General features: G+C 41.9%; 2 protein-coding genes across 8 annotated transcripts in view; both read left to right on the plus strand.

Moving 5' to 3' along the window:
• LOC115403164 (uncharacterized) overlaps positions 1 to 23,578 on the plus strand; it is a 48,604-nt gene that overhangs the window by 6,095 nt on the left and 18,931 nt on the right. The window contains exons 1-5 of one of the 7 annotated variants that reach the window (XM_030112005.1): positions 19,988 to 20,081; positions 21,768 to 21,832; positions 21,987 to 22,060; positions 22,300 to 22,414; positions 22,789 to 23,039. The exons of 3 other annotated variants lie outside the window; for them this stretch is intronic. In XM_030112005.1, coding sequence (XP_029967865.1) covers positions 22,046 to 22,060; positions 22,300 to 22,414; positions 22,789 to 23,039 — 381 coding nt within the window. In that variant the 5' untranslated portion in view covers positions 19,988 to 20,081; positions 21,768 to 21,832; positions 21,987 to 22,045. Of the gene's footprint in view, positions 1 to 19,987; positions 20,082 to 21,767; positions 21,833 to 21,986; positions 22,061 to 22,299; positions 22,415 to 22,788; positions 23,040 to 23,441; positions 23,548 to 23,578 lie in introns of those variants that run through there. 3 more of the 7 variants (XM_030112021.1, XM_030112013.1, XM_030111997.1) reach the window with 3 other exon arrangements.
• LOC115403207 (phospholipase A and acyltransferase 3-like) lies at positions 5,254 to 10,319 on the plus strand. Its single transcript, XM_030112053.1, has 5 exons — positions 5,254 to 5,407; positions 8,674 to 8,738; positions 8,965 to 9,064; positions 9,440 to 9,708; positions 10,115 to 10,319. Exons 1-5 carry the CDS (start codon positions 5,386 to 5,388, stop codon positions 10,211 to 10,213), a joined length of 555 nt encoding a protein of 184 aa, XP_029967913.1. The 5' UTR covers positions 5,254 to 5,385; the 3' UTR covers positions 10,214 to 10,319.

Raw genomic sequence — 23,578 nt, forward strand, 5'->3', positions numbered from 1 at the left:
AATGCACATTTTACCTCGTCTTACCGGCTCACACTCTTTTTCTGACAACATGCAGAGCAGAGAGAGCCTGCAGCGGCTGCGGCGCCCTTCTTCCTCTGTGGTGTCTGTGTAAAATAAGGTTGAACATGCAAACAGCACACCTGGTGGCATGAAGTGCAAATGCAGTCATGGCGTCGTCGGTACGCCGCGGTTTGAATGGGAATAGGCGAACGAGGCGGCCGCCGAGGGCGCAGTGTAGAGCGGAGGGCGCCGTGGCCGTACAAGGGGCCCTCCGACCCGACACTCCATGCTCCGACGCTGCATGTGAGTACCGCGCCGCCCCCCCCCCCCCCCCCCCGAGAACCCGCACCCCCCCCGTCTCGTCCCACCCCTAGTTGCTGATAATGTATTTTAGATTGTGAAAGAAGTTTTCTATATGTGCAAAACCTGCATGCAATAAGCACACATATGAAGTATAAATAAAAAGTTGCTATAGCTCCACAGTGACCCTTCAGTCTTTTCTTTATTTTGTGCCTCCTGAATTAAAAAAAAAAAGTGTTATTAGTATTATTGGTGATCCTTTTATTACTGTTTTTCCCCCTGCTGTTCATTTACAGCAACATTACTGTTTCAACAACACATCAGTGGACTAGAACTCTAAACCCAGCTCACGTTCCCTATTAGTGGAAGATCAATAAATAGTCTTAGCAGAAATAGTTGCATTGAATTATTTGAATTTATTTTTCAACAAAGAAAATAACATTTGTAATCATTTTAGTGAGCAGGTTGGATCGCTATGATTTACATTTGTTGGTCTGCATTCAGTAATGTGCAATAGACACATTTTAATTGGTGGTTTCATTATTTTAGAGAGACTACAAAATATAGAAAATGCAGAAAAAGAGAAAATGACCCACAAGGAGCCTAAAAATGAGATTATTACTGTTATTACTGACATGCTGGAAAAGATCCCAGAACAACAACAGGAAGAAGTCAAAATTTACCAACTGCTTCATGAGGCTGTTCAGCCAGATGTCTCATTTACACATTTAACAGATTTTAAAGTTATTTCTACATCCTTTTCTTGACATTTTTTTTCTTTGTCAGCTCTCAACAAACAAAAAATCTCACTTGGTCAAGAATGGTACTTGGCTTAAAAACAACTTTTGTTCAATAAAGTTGACTAAAAAGCAGTGAAGTAAAAGGAAGCAGCACCTTTTTCCAATAATCATAAAAGAAACATTTGTTGATATTTTTTATTTCAGAATAGTTGACATGCTACATAATGTGGATTCTGTGTAAAACAATGCACCGAGCTGCCTTCAGACTGAAGCAGCAAAGTTTCTTGCACAAGCCGACCCGACCGCCTCCAACACGAGCTGCTCACTGCCCTCTGGCTCGTAGTAGAAGTACACTTTAACCACCACACACACGCACACACACACGTTGTGGGGTCACACTGACAGCTCTGATCAGGCTTCAGACATTTCAGGTCCACTTTTGAACATTTCTGTTTGGATGATGAGTTTTGGATGTGATCCCACAGAGCTGATCTGCGTTTCAGAAAAGGCACAAACAAAAGAACCACTTCCTGTACCGGCTGATCGCCTAATATTGGCTAAAATTATTGACGGCTCGACTTATCTTTTTAAAAATACCCCAAATTTTAAGAGAGCTATGCCTGAATAAACAGAAATACATGACAAAGCCTTTAAACCACTTCAGTGTGAAAGCTGTGTGATTTCCTCCACCTCGACACTTCAGGGGACAGAAAAGGCTTTGTAAACAGAATTTTCCTTGAAACCAGTTTCCCTTTTCTGACTTTTTGTCTTTCACTGATCCTTCATGGGTCTGGACTGGAAGCCTTTCCATCTTCAGTCAAATGTGTCACCTTTCAGGTCTGTGCTGCAAAATACAGTGATGACTGTGCAAAGTAAAGTCAACACATTTGTCTTTTCTGCCCATGAAGCCACATGACGACACGAGTGCATGCATGGACTGATTTGTTGTTTTTTAAGCCTTGAATTTGTTTTGTGAGAGCGAAACTAAAACATTCGTATCCACTGCACATGTATATGTATACATCAGATATCCTATAATTTATATATAATCTCCTTAAAAAGTGTTACTCCTTTTAAGATGAGATGCATGAGTTATATACATTTACTTTAACGACAACTTTATGAGTCATGATGAATTAAAAAAAAACAGGTGATTTTTCTTCATTCCATCTCGGGATCAGCTGAAAGGTGAGCTGCTCTGCAGTCTTTCACTTCTCTCCACATCTTCTTTTACTTTTTCTGTCCTTGCATTCATCTCCCAACCGACAGTTTTTTCCATGAAGAAAAGACAGAAAATGTCCTTTTCGCTCATACGCCGAACCTACTGCAGTCAAGTCAGCCGACACGTTGTTCAGCGATGCGCACATATTCTGAGCATTACAGTAAAAGCGAAACCGAAAGGACTTGTAGCGTCAAGTGCCACGGATCACAACTCACCTTATCAATGATTAATAGAAGACATATCAGGCCCGCCCTTAACTCATCCGGCTCCCTCGGCAAGATTTTATAAGGCGCCCTCCTTGCATTGCCAGCGTGTACTGTATACTAACAATAAACTTGATGGCCTTGTCTTTGACAATTTTTTTATTTAAAAAAAGAAAATTCCCAATCAGCATGCAGGAAGAGTGGCAGAGATTGTCAGTGCAGCCCACATGTTGGGGTAAAGTTCTGCCAGCTTCTTCTCTTGAAGGTGTAGCTGAGGTGGAGCACCAGGAGCAGCGCTTGATTCTGCTGCATCACTGGTGGACTGTGTTGCTGAGGTGGAGGCAGCAGCACCAGATGTGGTAGATGGTCCAGATGTCGGATTTAGAAACTTCAACAGCAGGCCTGAATAGAGTATGTGACACCACTGAGTATCTAATAATAAAAATACATGATGCCAAGATTAAAATGAAATGATATTAAAAAAACAAAACAACGAGATACATGTATGATGTTCACTATATGTATAATATACAATGCACTTGCTTCTGATTTGCAAATTAGATGTTCAGTTTGTTGACATTAGAGTGGAATGCTGAACAGCACAATGTAAAGCAGCAGAAAACTGCAGTACTGATGTTATAATACATATCTGACTGAATGACAGCAGTGCTGATATTCACAGCAGCATAACGATGAGCCTTAACAACTTGGCTCACAACTATAAGATATGGGTGGAAAAGTGACTATTACCAGCAGGGCCAACGTTACCAGATGGCAATAAAAACGTCTACAAAGAATGAAAGAAAATGTAAACACCGTCTGAAACGATCTAACATAAATTTCCCTGAGGAAGGTAAGGTGCAATGGTAAATGGATTACACTTATATAGCGCTTTTCCTCTGCATGAACAGAACCCAAAGCGCTTTACACTGCATTGTCACATCTACCCATTGACACTCACATTCACACACCAGTGGTAGAGTTATCTTCATGATCTTTCATGATCTGCATTATTTTCCATAACAACAAGTCCCTCCACATTATTGACTGGCATCGAAACAGTTAGGTAGAACACTATTTATTGATTTGTGATCAGCAGCCATGTAGCTTTATCCTGGTTACTATCACGTTCTGCAACAGAGGCACACTTCCATGTAACATTGCCTCCATCTTTCTCTCGGTTCTCCTCCTCGTTTTCTTGGTTTTTCTTCTCTGGACATCAGACAGTTCAAGTCTTTTTGACATCTGTTGACATTCAGGTGGGGGACATCCAGACACAGTCACTCACTGAATGGAGTCGGGGGGCAGGTGGGGGGCGCAACTGCTATTATTATTATTCATGTATTTTCTTAAAAATATTAATAAAAATTATTGAAAATATTAAAAGCTTAAAGGTTCCGACACGCCTCTTTGTTTACTCTGTTAATGTTTCTAATCATATTTATTAATATTTTTATGACAAATACAGCACTCGAGCTCAATAGCTCCCAGATTATTTGACCTATTGATTCCAAATCACTTGTGAATCACATTACTAGAGTCTGATTCAGCACCTCTTTATTTTAGCTTTTAATATTTTCAATCATGTGTGCACCGCTAAACAGCATGTAGGCTGGCTTGACTGCAGTGACATACAGGTGGTTCACAAATTTAGTTTTGCACTTACAATAATAATTTCAAAAGTAAGTGCTACAGAAGAGAAAGACTCTGTCATATCATATGTAGAATTACTGCTGAAGTCCCAGAGGAGATATATGAAGAAACTACTGTGAACTAGTGTGTTATACAACCTCAATAATTCTTGACGGAAAACAAACTGTAAAAGTAAAAGAGTGTCGTTTCTCCTCAGAGAGCGAGAAAACACCATCCAGCCATGTGTTTCACAATCTTTCAGATTCTGGGAACAACACAGCAGATTATGAGGTTTGATTTGGCATCCAAGATGCAGTTCTCGACATAACCTGATATAACCTCGCTGAATCAACACTGTGCCAAAAAAAAAAAAAAAAAAAAAAAAAAAAGAGTCTCATTTCAGCCTTAATTCACCCTGAAGGTGAGCAGGCATATGCAACAGCGGACAGACAGTCACGGTCTGGTGCAAGTTCCTCGAACAAGGTCTGGCGCACACAAAAGGTAAGACGCTGAAATGTTATTGTGAGTGTTATGATGTTTCACCCCAGTTGCCATCCCAGTTCACAGCAACAAATTAAAACAAAAGTTATGGCCGACTTGACTTTGACGACCATGAATTTCCAATGTGCGACTGCATGGAACGTAGTACGATGGGATGCCAGAGTGGCAGGAGTTTGTGAATAAATAAAGTGTCTCAAAGCGCATGAAAGCAGGAGATGTGCCCTGGGAGGAAAGAGGTAAAAACTGATTTTCTGTTAAGAAATGTGATCGTAATGAAAGCACAGTAGTTGAAATTCTGATTTTAAGATGATAAATGTCAGGTTGTTGAATGTTATTTTGCCAATTATACTAGTAATTAGCTGGTTCTGACTTTATTTCTGAGTAAGTTAGGCTAAAAAGCTCATATTGATTTGTCTGCCAAGGACGATCTTTTGAAATTTACAGAAATGAAGAGCAAAGGCACCAAAAGTAGTATTTTCTCACCAAAGAGAAATAGAGAGTAAACAGCTGAGCAAGTGGAGAAGATGACGTGGAAGGAGACTGCGGTCAAGCCAGCTGACACTCTGACAAACAGTCAAGTCAGCTGACACGCTTTTTAGCGGTGTGCACATATTTGCATAGTAAAAGCGAAACTGAAAAAACTGCAAAATAAATATCAAGAGCAGCGGATCACAAGTCACCTTATTTGTAATCAATAGATGATATTGTGGCAGTGGTGGTGGAGGCAACGATCGGCGGGACTGCTGAGTTTTCACTCAATCAATGCTTTTATTGTTGCAATTACAGCATGCTGGGAACTTGTCACACAGGTAAGCCAATTCTGGCAGACAGGCCCCCTCGCTCTCACACAGACCCTTCTCACTGTTGGTCCAACATAATGTAAATGAAACTTAACATAAAAAGACCTGAAATACGGCATCAACTCATAGAAAAACAATAACTTAACACATCTAGAACAAAACGAAGTACATTTTCACACAATTAAACACAAAATGCGTCATGAAACGCCCAGAACAATCCCCTCCAATGATGCCTTGCGGCACCAAACAGTATGGCGGCCCCCTGCGGCACCTGCCGCCTCTACAATATATTATTGCTGTTGCTGAAAAACATAACTGAACAAAGAAGTAAATTAAAGAAAGCTTTATTAATGCTGACTATGAGTCAACAATACCCCTTTCCAGGCCCGGGCTTGACCAATCTGGTACCCTATTCAAGATTTTAGGTGGCGCCTCCCTTGTATCACCTGTATACTCACAAGAAACTTGATACCTTTGTCATTAACAGTTGTTCTTTTTTTATTTAAAGAAACCAAATTCCCAATCAGCATAGTCAACAAGATAATACATTATAGACAAATAAATGCAAAAAAAAATGAAATGGATGTATGAAACACAATATGAAGAGCTAACATGAAGCATAAATAATCTGTGTATCATTTGTTCAATTGATATTCAATTTAGAATCAAAAAACAATATATTGAATATATATATATATATATATATATATATATATATATGTATATACGTATATATATATATATATATATATATATATATATATATATATATATATATAGTTTTTAAAATAAAAACAAATAAATGAAAATTGGTTTGTTTTTCAATATCCCGTTTGTTAATACAGATCAAATAAAGGAAGTTGAAATACTGGCCACAGAGCAGACTTTAATATGATTTTTCAATTTGTTCAATCTCCGTGACCAAGTTCTATCATCTGTGTTTTGGTTTTTGCCGGCGGGAAGAGGAGGGTCCAGCTGCAGACCACAGGCCCTACAAAACACGCCCCTACAAAACACGCCCCTACAAAACACGCCCATAGCGGCAAGTATAGCGGAAGTGAAGATGTGAAGGAATCATGTCATCATCCCTAACCCTAACCCTAAAGCCAGGTTTACACTTGCACGATTCTGTGGCACGCATTGGCACGAATCGAGTCGCAAACTACTTGTAAAGTGGCGTGAAGTGTGCATCCCAGCTCAGCAGATGGCCTATTTGGGCTTGGAGCTGGACGCTCTCACCATGACAGCCCACCGCTCCGCGGAGAGGTGAGTCTCTCTCCTGTTAACCTTGAGGTCCCTGATCTCAGTGCCCGTAGTCTGGGTCCACCTGGTCAGGACCGTCCTTGGACTGATGGCTGCAGCCCACCCGGTGGTTCGTTTGGGCCTTCTGCACATGCGCAGGCTCCAACGGTGGTTCAATCGCCTCCGCCTCTTGGGGACAGGCGCAGGAAGGTCTCAATCCCGCCTCAGGCCCCAGAATCTCCTCTTCTGGATGGATCCTGCTCTTCTTCTGCAAGTAGTTCCCATGGGCTGCATGTCGCATAACGTCGAGGTGTTCACAGATGCGTCCCTCGCAGGTTGGGGAGGCACCCTAGGCCACCTCGCGGTGGGCGGTGCCTGGGACTCTACACCCATTCACATCAATGTGCTGGAAATGACGGCGATGCAGTGGGTCCTGCTCCATTTCCAAGCCAGGCTGCAGGGCAGCCACGTGCTGGTCAGGTCGGACAACACCACGGTGGTGGCATACCTGAACAAGCAGGGGGGGGGACAAGATCTCCCCACCTTCATCGCAACGCGGTGGGGATCCTGCTGTGGGCGGACCGGCACTTGTCCTCTCTGACAGCGCGACACGTGCCCAGGGCTCTCAACGTCGGTGCGGACAGAATGTCCTGGGAAGGCCCACTCCACGACGAGTGGGGCCTGTCCCCATGAGTGGCAGCCCGACTCTGGTCCCGGTTCGGCCACCCAGTGACAGACCTTTTCGCCAGTGCAGAGAACGCACAGTGCCCGCTCTGCTTCTCGCTCAGGTCGTCAGACGGACCCCCTCTCGGGGTGGATGCCTTTGCAGACAGGGTCTGGCCTCCAGGCCTCCTGTATGCGTTTCCTCCGAGCCACCTCTTGACCCCACTGCTGCGCAGGGTGAGGGTGCGGGGCCTCCACGTGATTGTGGTGGTCCCGGATACCCCCAGCGCCAGGTGGTTCCCGGACCTGGTTCAGTTGGCAGCCGAGGATCCGTGGACGATTCCCAATAGACCTGACGCCCTATCACAGGCAGGAGGCACCCTACAGTCACGCCCCGTCCTGGGCAGGAGACTCTCGGCCTGGAAGCTGAAAGGGTCAGACTAGTGGGACTAGATCTTCCCCCAGCTGTGGTTTCCACCATCCAGAGCGCCAGGGCCCCCTCTACTGTCAGAGCTTACAGGTCTCGGTGGCATCTTTTCACATCGTGGTGCTCCGAGAGGGGTCTGGACCCAGTTTCCTGTGCTATCGACGGAGTAGGCCCTGCTGGATAGCGGTCGCGCTGCATTCACTCTCGCGGTGTTCGCATCGGCCATCACGGCGGGCCATGGCGGCTTCGACCATTTTGCTTCGCGCAGTCACCCACTGGTGAAGTGGTTTCTGCGCGGGGCGTGTCGACTGTGACCGCCCCCCAGGCATGTGGTTTCCCCGTGGGACCTCCACACGGTGTTGGTTCGTCTGAAGGGGCCCCCCTTCGAGCCTTTGGAGCAGGCGGAGGACCGCTTTCTCTCCTTTAAGGCTGCCCTTCTGTTGGCGCTGGCATCCACCAAGAGGGTTGGGGTCTCTGCGCTCTGTCGGTCCACCCCTCCTGCATGGTGTTCAGTGAGGATGGGGGACTGGTGCATCTTTGGCCTAACTCGGCCTTTCATCCCAAGGTGATCGCTTCGGACTTCCGGTCGAGAGTGATCCGGATCAGGACACTTGGCTCCCTGACTGGCTCGTCAGGGGATGACCCTCGGCTGCAGTTGCTGTGTCCAGTCAGGGCTCTGGATTGCTACGTTGAGCGCACATCTGGCTTTCACACCACGGACCAGCTGTTTGGGCGGTTCGGGACCAGGGGGCGTGGAGCCCCGCTGTCCTCACAGCGTCTCGCCCACTGGGTTGGGGGCGTTATTGCAGCTGCCTACGAGCCGCTGAATCAGCGATACATCACTATTCAATGCCTAGTTTTGCAAAATTAATTGGTTTGAAACTGATGAAAATATTAATTTAAAAAAAAAAATCATGGTGTGTGCTAATATTTGTTTTTACAGCGGCTGAAGGTCATCGAGTCAGTCGAGGTTTACAGAACACAGTAAAGACAAATATGGCTCCACAGGTGAGGAGATCACTCTTTTTTCTATCTAATAACTTTGTTGTTTTATTGATCTGATCGTTGCACTTTGGAGCGGTAATTGGTTATATAATTGGAGCAAAACTCCTTGCATCATTATCTTGAATGCAAAATGTGATCATACTTGATTGTCTTGTCCATGTCTGGACTCCATCAGATCAAATTCTGTTGCAATTTTTAACTCTTTTTTTGTCTTTTAATCCTTGTACAGAAACCAGAGGTTGGGGACCTGATTGAGATCTTTCGCGGCACCTTTCAACACTGGGCCATATATGTTGGCGGTGGTTACGTTGTTCACTTGACGACAGTCTGTGAGTCCCAAATCCAAAGTGTGCAACAAAAGGCCCTCTATCTCACGGTCTTAATTTACTGACACACACACACACGCACGCACACACGCACTCACTCACGCACGCATGCACACACACACACACACACACACACACACACACACACAAACAGTGATCTTAAAATGAAGATAAATCAATCAATCAATCTTTATTTATAGAGCACTTTACACTTTAAATAAAACAGTGCAAAGTGCTAAATAGTAAAATCAGTCTTAATAACAAAAATCAAAACCGCACCATCAATCAGGGTCGTGCAAAACATCCCTCAATATTTCCTCAATAAAAACTGTTAATAGGCATTTTTTAATTCAGTCTTTCCCTCATATTTGTCCCCAGCTAAGGTCAACGGTGCTGGTTCCAGCAGTATGATGACCAGTCAAACTGAAAGGGGCAAGGTGAAGAAAGAGAAGCTGCAGAATGTTGTTGGAAACAATAAGTGGAAAATCAACAACTGCCTGGACAAGGAGTACAAACCCCGGGAGGTTTTAACCATCAAGAGAGAGGCCTGTGCTCTGGTGGGCGAGGAATTGCCATACTGCGTCCTCAAAAGCAACTGTGAACACTTTGTCAATGATCTACGCTACGGGAAGCCGGAGTCCCGGCAGGTAGGTTCAGTCATGGCTGACGTCAAAATCATGAAATGGTTACTTATGTTGGATACAGATTGGCCTGTTGGAGCTGGTTTGTCTAGCTTAGTAGATAGATAAGTTCATTTCTGTAAGAAATAAACCTCAGCTTGTTGAAAATAAAATAACTTTTCAGAATTAAAACTCCAAATGTCAGTTGGTTATAAACAAAAACAAACAAACAAAATCAAGGACGATCACATTTTGCAGGTCCTTTATTTCATGCGAAATAACACATTTTGGTTGATGTCAAGCTTCTGAGATTATGAGGATGTTGTGTGTTTTTCAAACTTCATAATGCATGACACTAATCTCTGAATGTTAGGAAGTAAGTTTTCCATGATGTCCTGCATGGTGACTGACATATAACCTTTCCTCTATGCAGGTGCAACTGGCACAAGACGCTGTTGTGTTGTCAAGCGTCGTGGTAGTCGTCACTGGGTTTGTTGCAACTCTGGCTGGCGCTCTGTTCAGAAGCAGCTAAAAAGAAGACAAAGCCACACACTGATCCAAAGCCCAGCATTTGCCAGATAGCCAGCAATATACCACTGATAACACTGCTGAAATAATTTACAAACATCTGCATATTAACATACATATGAAGTATAAATAAAAAAATCATTTAAATGAATTTTACGTAGGTTTTTTTCTTTCTGTATTTGAAGCATCAATATGAAATATGCAAGTTTTTATTCTAAAATAGTTTGCCAAAACCCATACATACATAAACAGCCTGCTTCTGCTTATGTGTGTGTCTGTCACTGTTTTCCATTCGTCTTCGATCCAGGAGCATCCTGCTCTCTGCTGCTGAAGGTGGACACCAACACACTCACACACAATAAAAGAGCAGGATTTGCCCCCGACATTAGTACAGGGTCTTTGTAACATGACATTTTTCAGGCTGTGGATTTAGTATCTTGTGTTTGTTGCTTGTACTGCACTGGTGTGGTACTGTTTCCCAGTTCATGAGTGTTCTATGACATTAATCAGACATTGGAAAAGACAAGAAAAAAAATAAACAACTGTACTGTGAAAGTGCCTGTTGTTTTCACAGAGTTTACAGCATTACTAGTTTATTCTCATGTTATTTTGTTGTTTCTGCACAGGTTTATGTTATTACATTGTAATGAGGACATTCCATGTGTTGCAGAGAGGAAGACTGTAGCATTTAATTTGGAGATCATCATATTAATTTGCATTTGTTTATTAGGGGAGCTCAGTGGAACCTGTCCTGCCGTTTTGGTGATATGTGTTAGCATGGAAGACAGCAAAGAAACGAAAGATGCAAGATACTTCTAACCTGCCTAACCCACTGCCCTGGCGACGGAGGAGAAGGCGAATTTTAAGGATTATATATTTCCGATCCGATTGTACTAGGTAGTCTGCGATAATCGATAATCCGCTTGTGCCTCATATAAACCACGCCTGACAGTGGAGCGGATTGTACGGGCGGATTATTTGTTCCCTGGAAATCCGTTCCCTCGTACGAAGTGACGTACGCAGTAAACAGGAAGCAGGAAAGTCAAACGCAAGCGGAAGAACTGGACGGTGTTTTTTTTTTTTTTTTGCAAACTGAGTTTTTTAAATTGAAATACAATCAGACACATGAAATAAAAATAGTGTTTATCCAAAACGAAGAGCTCTGTGAACAGCATAAATTGCAAATTACCCAACAAACAGAACAGCTGAACTTCAAAAACAGAAAAATAAGAAAAGAAAAAAGGTACATAACCTAACAGTAGTAAAGATCACAAAAACAAAACACGAACCAAGAAAAGTTACATCAATGACATTTCTAACTTAAAGCTCGTGTCCGGAGTTTCGTTTCCAACTTATGTATAATTTTTCAACAGAGCTTAAATGTGTCAGTCTGGTTCGATACTACAATATTAGCATAAAGCAATATAAAAATTTATTTATGAGTCCCGCCTTCCTCTCATAGACCCCCATGTTATCCGAAAAAGCGCCGGTCAGCATCAGCCAATAGATTTCGAGCTTCTGCATTCTCGTGCTGTCAATCAAAATTGTGCGTGCAGCCAGAGAGCACAGCCGCTGGCCCAGGCAGAGGTGAGTTAGCTCCGCAGCAGCCGCCGTGCTTACCTCGGATATATCCACTGTCTGCTGAACATCCACCGTAAACAGCTAAACATGGAGGATGCTGTAGGACTCAGAGGCTCTCATTTTCACCCGACAGAGAATTCGCGTGCACAATTAAAGGGGCGTGGCTTGGTCGCTCATCAAAGCAGAGGGAGGGGGAACCTGAGACATTGGATTAAAAAAAACCCTCTCTCTTTCAAAACTCCGGACACGAGCTTTAAGATAAAATAGAGAAAACAGAAAAATAGAGAAAAAGGGGAGAAAAGGGAGAATCAAAACACTCAAACAAAAAAAAAGTTCAAATATGTCCCCATGAAATTGATAAATGTATAATTCAATCAGCTCACAGCCACACAACACGAGCTATATGCCTGCCACAATTGCAGTCAGGTTTTGACCTACAAATGTTCCACAGAATTAGCATTCAACACAATCCTCAGTCAGAAATCAGCTGGGGCCCATTCTTCAAATCAGGTCTAAGAATGGGCCCCTGATTTTCCATAATTTAGTGGTAGTGTCCTGTAAAGATAATCTAATTTTTTTCTAATTTGAGGAAATACAAAACATCTATGTGAAAGGGACACCTTCACATAGATGTGACCCCTTTGGCCACAGCTGTCAATCAATCAATCATTCACAGAGAGAGAAGTGCAGAAAGGATAACTAGAAGAAATTTAAAAAAAAAAGACTCAAAAGAAGGTGCAGAGAAAGACTAGAGCTAAGAAGAGAAAAGCGGGGGCCTGGGGCCTCTCTGTGTCAATTTACATGTTCTTCCTGTGTGCGCGTGGGTTCCTTCCAGGCTTAAACACTGTAACCCTATGTGGAGTTTGGTGTATCTGTCTGTTCGTCCAAGTTCAAGTTTCCATTTTTATCTCTTGATCTGCCACTTGTGCGTCCATAGACATGTAAGTTTGCGCCGTTTCCATATCGGGTATGTTTTATTTCATTGATTTGTGTCTGCTGCTGCAGACTGTGGTGTTTTCAGTATAGATACTGCACCTTGTTGGCTTTTTTGTTCAGAAGGTTGTTCAGTTTTGATTTTGCACTTTTCCAGTTGAAAATAATAAAAAAAGAACATGTTAAAATCCAGAAGAGACAGCAGCTGTTTAATGTTATTTTGCACATTTAGCAATAAATATAGAATAGAAGACTTGATTATTCTCACAGTGGAGAAGTTTACAGGTGTATAGGCTCATAGAACACACAGCGGGGTGCAAAAGTAATGAATGGTGCAATAATTAACAAGTAATAGTGCAAATCATAGCAGGATTGATAATAGAAGCTGAAGACAATGAAGATCTAACTGTATGTACAACATGAATCTTAAAAATATAACAGAAAATATATAATATATACAATATATACAATGCAATATGCAATATACTATGCAATATACAACTATACAGTACGATATATAATATGTACAATATGTTTTAGCAGAGTGAATGGATGATAAAGTGTCGCTGAATGTCTTAAGGGGGGGAGGTGCAGGATATTATAATGTCCAGGATTATTGCACATATTCTACCCAGTAGAATTGTACAGTCTGACAGTGGTGGGGATGAGAGGCCTGTGGTAGCTCCTTCCAGCACTGAGAGTGTCTCAGTCGACCACTGAAGGAGCTGCTGAGCTCCTCTACCGTCCAGTGCAGTGGCTGAGAGCTGCTGTCCATGATGGATGATATTTGAATGATAACTGTCTCACCGTAGGCCTCAAATACAAACAGATCAAACTGATCATGAGTTTTTATATTGTTACTGTAAGTGTAATGCAGTAGCCTAATGTGCTTTAATAGTCTGTAATAGGTATAACTGTGGCAAAATGCAATTTTTTTTTTTTTTTTGCTGCCCGCGAGAGACGTCCCTTATTTCAGTCTCTGGGAGTTGGCAACCCTACTTTTACCAAAGAACAGAAGCATCAGGAAGCCTGAAAAAGACGTGCTCATTTCGAGGTTTTATCAAGCCTTGTTACTCACCAATTTATCCGTTTGTCCTTCGGCCGATGTTTAAGATTCACACACAAGACACAAGTGACGCTGAGAAGACGTGCAGGGCCTTTTATACCCGAGGATTTGGCGGAGCGGCAGTGAGAGGGGAGTCCATAAAAGTGCCTGACAGTTTATCCACTCTTACATTTTCCGCCTTACCTTTCAGTTAAAGTTTACACTTTTGTTTGTGAAAAAAAAAAACCCACTGCAGCTGTCAAGCTTCATATTACGTCCCTGATGTTTTTATTTGTTTGTTTTTTAGTGCGTGGGACATTTTAACATGTTTCTTGTAGTTTTAGATTCAGGCTCCTTGACTTCAATCCTTCTGTTTAATTGCTGTTTTTTTTTAAAACCTCTCTTGGAGGAAATGCTCAACAATCAAGAAAAGAACACAAGCAAAAGATAACAATTACAAAGCTAACAATCAAACATGGCGCAAGGAAATCAACACAAGTCAACGTCAATTAAAAGTGCTGTAGGCAGGATTTTGCTAGTCAATGCTAATTTTTCTGTTTTCTTTGGATTAAATGTGAGAGTATCCATTGATAATCCTTTAGGAGTGAAGCATAATTGCACTACCGCGAGGGCGCAGCATTTCCATCTGTCTTGTTCTGAGCTGAAAAGGAATCTCAACAGCTCCAGGTATCTTTGACCAACCAGAAGAGCCCATGAGGCTCTAACAGTGATTGGTTGAGGGGCGTTCGTCGCACGTCCTTGTGGGAGGGGCTTATCTTGCAAAAGGGCGTGATGTCAGAGAAAACAGGACAGGATTGGCTGTGCTGGGTTTCAAATCGCCATCTTAGATGGGTCAAATCACCATCTTGCTTAGGTTTTCCAGAAAAGCTAAATTTGCTTGTAGAAATTCGACAATTTGACAGGAATCTTGTTCACATCAAAATCACATTTCAAGAGAAACTCAAGCCCTCCAAGTCTTTTAAAAAGAGATCTTGGGATATGGTACCACACGGAGTCAGGATGTGAAAAACACAGCTTTAACCATTTAATATTTCGCATTCCAACCAGTGACTCAAAATCTAGAGCTTTTATGCCACCATTTTTAAAGTCTTTCACCAATTGGGATTTTTTGGCATTTTATTCCTTCAAATGAAATTAAAGATAATGGAGTTTGCTTTTTTTAACATTACTATTTGAAATATAGAGTGAATAACATGGGTAAATCAGTTTAGAAAGATCACCTGTTCTGGATAAAAGTACTATTCCAAGAATAGTAAGATCTCTGCACAGCCAGCGACTCTGTGATTCTTTCATTTCTCCTGTCCGTTTAACAATATTATCTTCTCTTCATATCAAGTTTTTGCACATCATAATTCCCAAACCTCTGTTTCAACTTTAATTGAGGAAATTTCTTTATCTGTGCATGAATGGATGGGAAGCAACTCACACTCATTAATATTAAGGGAAAGTCCAGATGCTTTATAAAAAATATGTTTGTTTAACGGCCTCACAGACGTCATAGACGCCTCTTTCACGCTGCTGTGGATTAGAGCTGACGAGCCTACCTGGCGGCCAGTTTTCCGGGATGGACCTCGCTTCCACAGCATATTGAGTTCAACTACTATTCCAGTTTATTATAAACATTAGACATGGAGGACACACAGACATAAAGAGAACGAAATGAACTCATAAACTGTTCAGACTGATTGAGGCATCACAATATTGTTGTTTCCATATTAATTATTATATTTTCTTTTGATTCATACTGAGTTTCAACATGATAAATACCATAAACAGGAAAGCCTCGGATGCAACATCTGTCTCATTAAAACATCTGCATACCTACAAACTTCTAGAACTATAAAATACTGGTTTATTGATGATGTCTTGTTCTGGCCATGGTGTCCAGCATCAGAGTCCCTCGTCCAGGTTTAGCCTGATCTTCCTGCAATCTTCCCAGCGTCTTCTTGTGGTCAGGTTTAGCATCCACTGAAGTCAACCAACTTTGGGAAAAGTAAAAGCTGCAGTTTTTAAAATTTTAACCCCCAAAAAAACCTAAAACTGAGAAAATTAAATATCTGAAAACTCAAAACGTTTTAGAATTAATAATTTCATGATTTCATGAGAGTTTTTGGATCATAATTGTTCATAGTTTGTTACAAACCATGATCAGCGGGACTAAGCAATTCATGTATTTAATGTATTTCAGTCTAAATAGGGTCTGAAGTTCCTTATTTCACCAGTAAATGGACTACACTTATATATATATGCTTTTCCTCTGCATTAACAGACCCCGAAGCGTTTCACACTGCATCATCACATCTACCCATTCACACTCACATTCACACACCAGTGGAGACGGCCGCCATGCAAGGCGCTCAGTCCGTCCACTGGGGGCAATTTAGGGTTCAGTGTCTTGCCCAAGGACACTTTGACATGCAGACAGGGAGAGACAGGAATCAAACTAACAACATCCTGATTGTGAGACGACTGCTCTCCCCACTGAACCACAGTTGCCCAAAGCAGTAAGCAGCTGTAACATGGTGAATAATGTGAAGTCAGCTGTATTTTCTGTGAAGAACCTGGAGGCAGAGTACAGGGATTCAATCTGTCCAGTCTGGGTTTATTTCACTGTTTAACAACCAGCTCCCTCCATGTTATTCTTTATCTACACTTTGCCAGTGAAAAGTGATTCTACAGTATCTGGTTCTATTAAAACATCCATAAGAGGGACAAAACAGTCTGGCATCTTTTCCAGTTATATTGTATTCTTCACACACACACACACACACACACACACACACACACACACACACACACACACACACACACACACACACACACACACACACACACTCACACACTCACACACACACACACACACACACACACACACACACACACACACACAAAGGCTGAAAAACCTTTTTGTTTCTGTTTCGATCAGTCTGAGAGTGGTTTACTCAATTAGTTGTTAGTTCTGTGTGGGAGCTCTGTGCTTGGCTGCAGAACTAATGGCTAGTTATTGGTGTGTTATCTGTGAGCTGCTCCACAACATAAGAATAGAAAATTAAAGATTTACAAGCTATTCAGTGAAAGTCATTCTATGATAACAGTCTTCACTTACATGAAATATCTGGAAAACTTATGTTTGGAATCTATTCATGGAGACTGAAGCTCCAGAAGCCAAAGTGTCTGTGTTGCAAACGTTTTCAGCAGAACAGGATGGAATGGACTCCTCCGTATGTTGAGAAGCACAAACTAAAGCAAACAAATGTCTGATGCACGATCCAAGGAGGTGACAGGAAATAAAGCAGGACATGTATCTGTGTCAGAAGTGGAAAGAGGAGAAAGCAAGGATGAAAATGCTGAAAATACAGTGGATAACATATTTCAGATTTTACAGAAGCAAAATCATATATCTGAACTGTTTCTGCAAGAAGAAAGGTAGAGTCAACTTCCACCAAGAGAGATACAGTGTTTGAAGCTGACCCGTTAAAATTTAAGATGTTCATGAAAGCATTGTTGTAGATAAAAGTGCAACGAGATGGTACTGCATGTACTATCTAGAAAGATCCATAAGAGGGCGTCCAAGAGATGTTGTGCAGTGTTTTCACATGAGTTCAGACCTTTTATATGAAGTCTGTGGTGCAGACAGATGCTTTGAAACAGCTAAAGTCCTCCTGCAGGAGCATCTTGACAGTGAGACAAAAATTAAATCACTGCAGCTTATATGAACAAAGCCTTGTTGAAGTTAAAGAATGTTTCAGCACTCCGAGGTTCTGCTCTGTTTCTGTGTGGCTACAATAATGCAATGTCTGATCTTTTATGGAATAACTCTACAGAGCTCAGTCAGATTGCTCAGAGGATGCTGAAGACAAAACGGCCTGTAGAGCATCGTCCACCGTAAACTCAGAGTAGGAGACATGGTTCTGATTGCAGGTGCTGTGACTTGAAATTTAACGTTGCAGCGTGCGACATGCGGGGAACATTGCGGCACAGTGCTTACATGCAGTGTAGGCCTGGGCGGTGGGGAGGCGCGGTGCCTGCATGCTGCGTCGGGAGCCATGAGTGGGGTGCTGGATGGGCCCCCTCCCAACCCTGGGCCCGGCACAACAGACCTGTTTGTCCCCCCTGTCGGCGGGCCTGATAGTAACACACAGGCTGGATTTCAAAATGCAGATATTATGTTATTATTGCACAAAGTAAATGAACTAAAAATGTGTTGCACTTAAGAGAGCGGTGACGGCCATAAGACACACAAGCAGCCAACAGACTCTATTATTTGTGAGAAAGGCAATTCACAAAAAATCTATCAATTATTGACTTCCCATGTGATTACAGGGCAAAATTCATTCTGTTTTAAACACACACACACACACACACACACACACACACACACACACACACACACACACACACACACACACACACACACACACACACACACACACACACACACACATACACACACACTCACAAGCACCAGTTTGACTCATCCGCCCTCTACATCTGCTGTGGGGGATTTCCTGTCTTCCGGTCCCTACAGTTCTAAAGTTATAACTTCATTCACGCCATTCAGTTAAACAACTAGTTCAATTTTACATTCAAGCTTGGTTTTCTGTTGCTTTTGTAAACCAGTCTTTCTTTTTTTCATTACACAAACTCGGTACATACAAAACACAGGTTTTCAGTTTCTCCTAATGTTCGATGTGGCGCTGCTTTGTTTTAATCGTTATACTGTAAATAGAACCAGTCAGTGAAGTTCTGCCTCAGTTTTTTGAGCTCTCACAGAGAAAATGTCTCAGTTCAACTCGAGAATCAGAGCTAGAGATGGAATGTTCTATCTGAGTGTGATATTTTCTGAATCTCATGAGATGTAATGTTGTTATCCAAATGTTTCTGGATTAGATCAAATTAACAGAATCTCTTTGATGAATTTCAGTAAAACGGGTCCAGCTTCATCATCAGTGTGGCTGATTAAGTGTTCACTATTACATTTCATGAATAAACTTATTCGAATTTTAACTACAGGATCAATGAACAAGACACGGAGCGTTCAAGAACTCTGTGCTCACCCAGCCACTCACAAATCCACACTGGAGACCCTCCTATAAACGCTTCACAGACACCACATCAACACAACTTAAATAATCATTTGATCTTCATCATGATGTCTTTATAGTGCTCTTTTGAAACAACCAGGAAGCATCAGGCTTGTCTCCTCAGCTTCTCTCCTCCCACTGTCCTCCACACTGACCTCTGTGACCTCTGCATGTGTCCTCTGCTCCACCTCTGACTGCTCCCTCCAAGCTCTCCACATGAACCAAAACTTTACTGCTCTGGACCACAGATGGATTTCCAGGAATGGAATTCAGACGGATCCTGTCTCAGAAGAAGAGACAGAGTGACACCAGAGTGAGAAATCTCTGGAATCAGAGCAGACTAATCATTAGCTGTGTGAACTGATGATTTGTGTCTGTGTTGCTTATCTTTCTTGATAGTTTGAAACACTCTTAGCACAGTTCTTCAATGACATTTTTATGTATTTTTTAATTGTGTTGTATATACTGTAGTTCTAGTAAAATAGTTTATAGCCCTTATTCTGTTGTTCAGAGTGAGCGCCATCATCTCTTTGTGTCATGCCCCAGTAATATGTGTGTATTTTTCAATAAATCTGGTTTTATTTCAGCAGCAATGCTTTCAGGTTGTTTTTCACATAAATATCTGTAGAAAAGTCACACAGACACAGACTTTTGTGAAGTCAAGCTAAAAACAACATATAAGGAACTCGCAATCAAAACCATTTCATAACTGATCAAATTGGTCTTGTTTGAAAGAGTATCATCACAATTAGAAAAGCCAAAAACAAATGCTTAAATAACTTTATGAATATCAGTGATCTCATCACTACATAATGTGATATCACGACAAACCACTCATAATTTACACCAAAGTCAGAAGTATCACAAAGTTCAACAACAGCTACTCAAATAATCCTCACCAAATATTCATGGTGTCATCTGGGATCGAACCAACGTCCTTCAGAACCAAACCTTCCCCAAGCAATAACCAGCAATTCACACGTTTTGCCTCTTCTTTATTTGAATTTATATATGAAAGTAAACCATAAGTCGATCAGAAATGCAAGTAAAGTTGAAAGAAGCTCTCAGTTTCCTCCCCCTTTGCCTCTCTCCCCCCACCACATGCAGACGACCATTTGTCTCATTTCCGTCCTCAATTCCACCTTGATGTCAGTGTGAGCTCATGTGCAGCAGCGTACAGACACGTTCCTCAAACAAGGTCTCAAAAGGTAAGACACTTTGAAACTCTGCTGTGAATGTGGTGAAACTGTGTTCTGCAGGACAGCTGTGGATTTCAGCTGATTATTCTAAAGATGTTAAACCTTCATCAAAACACTGTGTCTGATTGGTGAAACCTTCTTTGGATTTGTGAAAATGAAAACGGAGCATGTTGACTGTATTTTTTAAAAGAAGACCACGTTGGATATGAAGGACCCAAACCAACATACGTAATTAAAGATAAATACAGAAATATTCAAATGGGTCAATGTACAAATTTGTGTGCCAGTAAATCATACAAAATAATTTTTTTTTCATGAGAAAATCTACAAAATGTGACTGAAATTATATATTTATTTTGTCATTTTCACTTCAGTCTATTTATTTATTTGGTGATTTTTTAAAATGTCTTTCCTCATTCATTTTGATGCCTGTATTTAGTTCTGTATTGTTTTACTTTCACTTTTCTTTTCTCTAAATTATGCTGTATGTTTCTGTATTGTATCTTCATCTGACATTTCATTCATTTATTTATTTGTTGACACTTTTTTTACTAAATGTCACATTTATATCTTTATTATTTCCAGTCTTGGATTTTCTTCCTCTAGTTTTTTTCCCATGCATATTTTTTTCTGTGTCAATATGTAAATGAGGGGGCGGGGTATCTTGGGGGTCAGCTCCTCGCCCATTGGCTAATCAACTGTAACATGATCCACTTGTTGTCATACTGGTGTGTAGGTACCATGAAGCACAGGACTCAGCAAACAGCTTCTCCTGGACTTTTTTCTCATGTTCCTTAAGTTCAGGGAGAAACAGCCTGTGATCACAGAGAAGCTGGACTGTGGCCTTCTTTAGGCTGCTGCACATTACCTCTGCTCTCCTCTTTAGTGCTGCACTAAAGAGGAGAGCAGGGCAATGTGGTCTGGTCTCCCTCCTAAGACGCTTGCAAGAGAAACAGACATGGAGTCGAACCTTGGACATAGATCATGTAAAAGTTGATGTGTGCACGCAGTTAGGTCATGACGTCAGGTGAGCCGATGTGACAGACGTGCACAAAGCTCTGACTGCAGGAAATAACCCCATGTGCTGTTTACATGAGCTACGATCAGATCAAACCCCAACTACACCACCCCATCCGCTCTGATCAAGGTTTCAATCGGATGGTGCAAATGTGATCAGACTGAAGTGTTTATATGGTGCAAATTTAATCAGGTCTGCATTTAATAGGAATACTTTCGGTCAATGTAACCACAGCTCTCACGGCTCGAGCTGCCTCTGAATTCTTCAGGAGTATCAGTGTTAAGAAGGTTCCTGGGTTGGGGTCAATATTTTGTGACAGGAAAACATTTCATTCTGAGAAAACATTTGGACACAATCCCTCTCTCTTTAGAATGTGTGAACACAATGATTCATTTTTGCACATTATTTTTTTCTGAAAATATGTGAGGAAATGAAGTGAAGCAACTGACATAATGTGTAAGCTGGCTGACAACCAGACAACACCAACGTTGGTGGTGTATTACAAAATGTACAGGTCCGGGTCGCAACGGCAGAAAGGTCCAAATGGGGGCAGGGCCAAAATAGTGACCGCCTCACGTTCATTATTCATTGCAGAACTACTGGACCGTAGTGAGAATGTTATGAGTACGAGTAAAAGCGTGACCAAAAGGTCTGATAATTCTCATCTTTTACCTCAGGTGTCCTTCCTGACGCAGCCGGAGCAGTTTGGGCTCAACGATCCACAGCAGTGACCCGACACGAGGTGCTGGACTTGTTTCTGTTACCTCCATGCAAACAGTGCACACCGAATATACTTCACTCTTTAAATACCGAGCTTTATTTAATCAACTAGTTCAAAACTGATGAATTAATTTCAAAGATGAAATCTTGTTGTGTCCTATTATTTGTTTTTACAGGAACTGAAAGTCATCGAGTCAGTCGAATATACAGGTTTAAGAACAAAATAAAGACAAACATGGGCAACGCATCGGTGAGGAGATCACTCTTATTTCCATCTCATAACTTTGTTTTGTTGCACTTTGAAGCTGTAATTGGTTCTATAATCAGTGAAAATCTCCTGGCATCATCACCTTGAATCCACAAGGTGGTTATATTTGATTGTCTTGTCTTTGTCTAGATTACATCAGATGGTCTGAGTAGGTTAAACATGTTGAAGGTGGCTCCAAACAAAGTCTGCTGCCAAGTCAAACAGTCTGTTTTGTCTGTCAGTCCAACTACAATCAGAATCCAGAGCCTGGGGACCTGATTGAGATCTCTCGTGGAGGCTATCAGCACTGGGCCGTGTATGTTGGCGATGGCTACGTTGTTCACTTGACAAGAGCCTGTGAGACCCAAATCCAAAATATCTCTCTCTCTCTCTCACACACACACATCCTTTAAATTTCCTTTACATCATTTGTCATCTCAAACTGCACAGACACACACACACACACACACACACACACACACACACACACACACACACACACACACACACACACACACACACACACACACACACACACACACACACACACACACACACGTTTCACCCCCCAGCCTGCCCTTCATGGCTCACTATACACGACTATGAATTTCACTTTTACAATGTTCAAAACATTTTTCACCAAATATAACTGTTTGGTGAACAGTGTGTGTTTCCTCAATAGAAAGAAATGACTTTTTCTTATTCAATCTTTCCATCATATTTGTCCCCAGCTGGTTTCAGACGTTTGTTTTCCCCTCTGAATGTGAACGGCCTGGTGAGGAAAGAGAAGCTGCAGGACATAGTTGGAAGAGCCGACTGGAAAGTCAAGAACATCCTGGACAATGAATACAGACCGCGGCCGGTGGATGTCATCGTGAGAGAGGCCTGTGCTCTGGAGGGCAGACAGATGCCGTACAACATCGCCACAAGGAACTGCGAACGTTTTGCCACTGAGCTGCGCTACGGCAAGCAGTCCCAGCAGGTAGGAAATCATAAAATTATTACTTATGTTGGATACAGATTGGCCTGTTGGAGCTGGTTTGTCTAGCTTAGTGGATAGATAAGTTCATTTCTGCAAGAAATACACCTCAACTTATTGAAAATAAAATAACTTTTCCAAATTAAAACTCCAAATGTCTGGTTTAAAAACAAACAAACAAACAAACAAAAAAAATTCAAGGACGATCACACTTTGCAGGTCCTTTATTTCATGCGAAGCAACACATTTTGGTTGATCTGAAACTTCTGAGAATATGAGGATGTTGTGTGCTTTTCAAACTTGATAACGCATAATGACACTTATCTCTGAATGTTAGGAAGTAAGTTCTCCATGATGTCCTGCTTGGTGACTAAAATATGACCTTCCCCCCATTTTGTCTGTCAATTCAAGAATCCAGAGCCTGGGGACCTGATTGAGATCTTTCGTGGAGGCTATCAGCACTGGGCCGTGTATGTTGGTGATGGCTACGTTGTTCACTTGACGGTAGCCTGTGAGTCCCAAATCCAAAATATCTCTCTCTC

The sequence above is a fragment of the Salarias fasciatus genome, chromosome 2 (assembly GCF_902148845.1).
Source record: "Salarias fasciatus chromosome 2, fSalaFa1.1, whole genome shotgun sequence".
NCBI lineage: Eukaryota > Metazoa > Chordata > Actinopteri > Blenniiformes > Blenniidae > Salarias > Salarias fasciatus.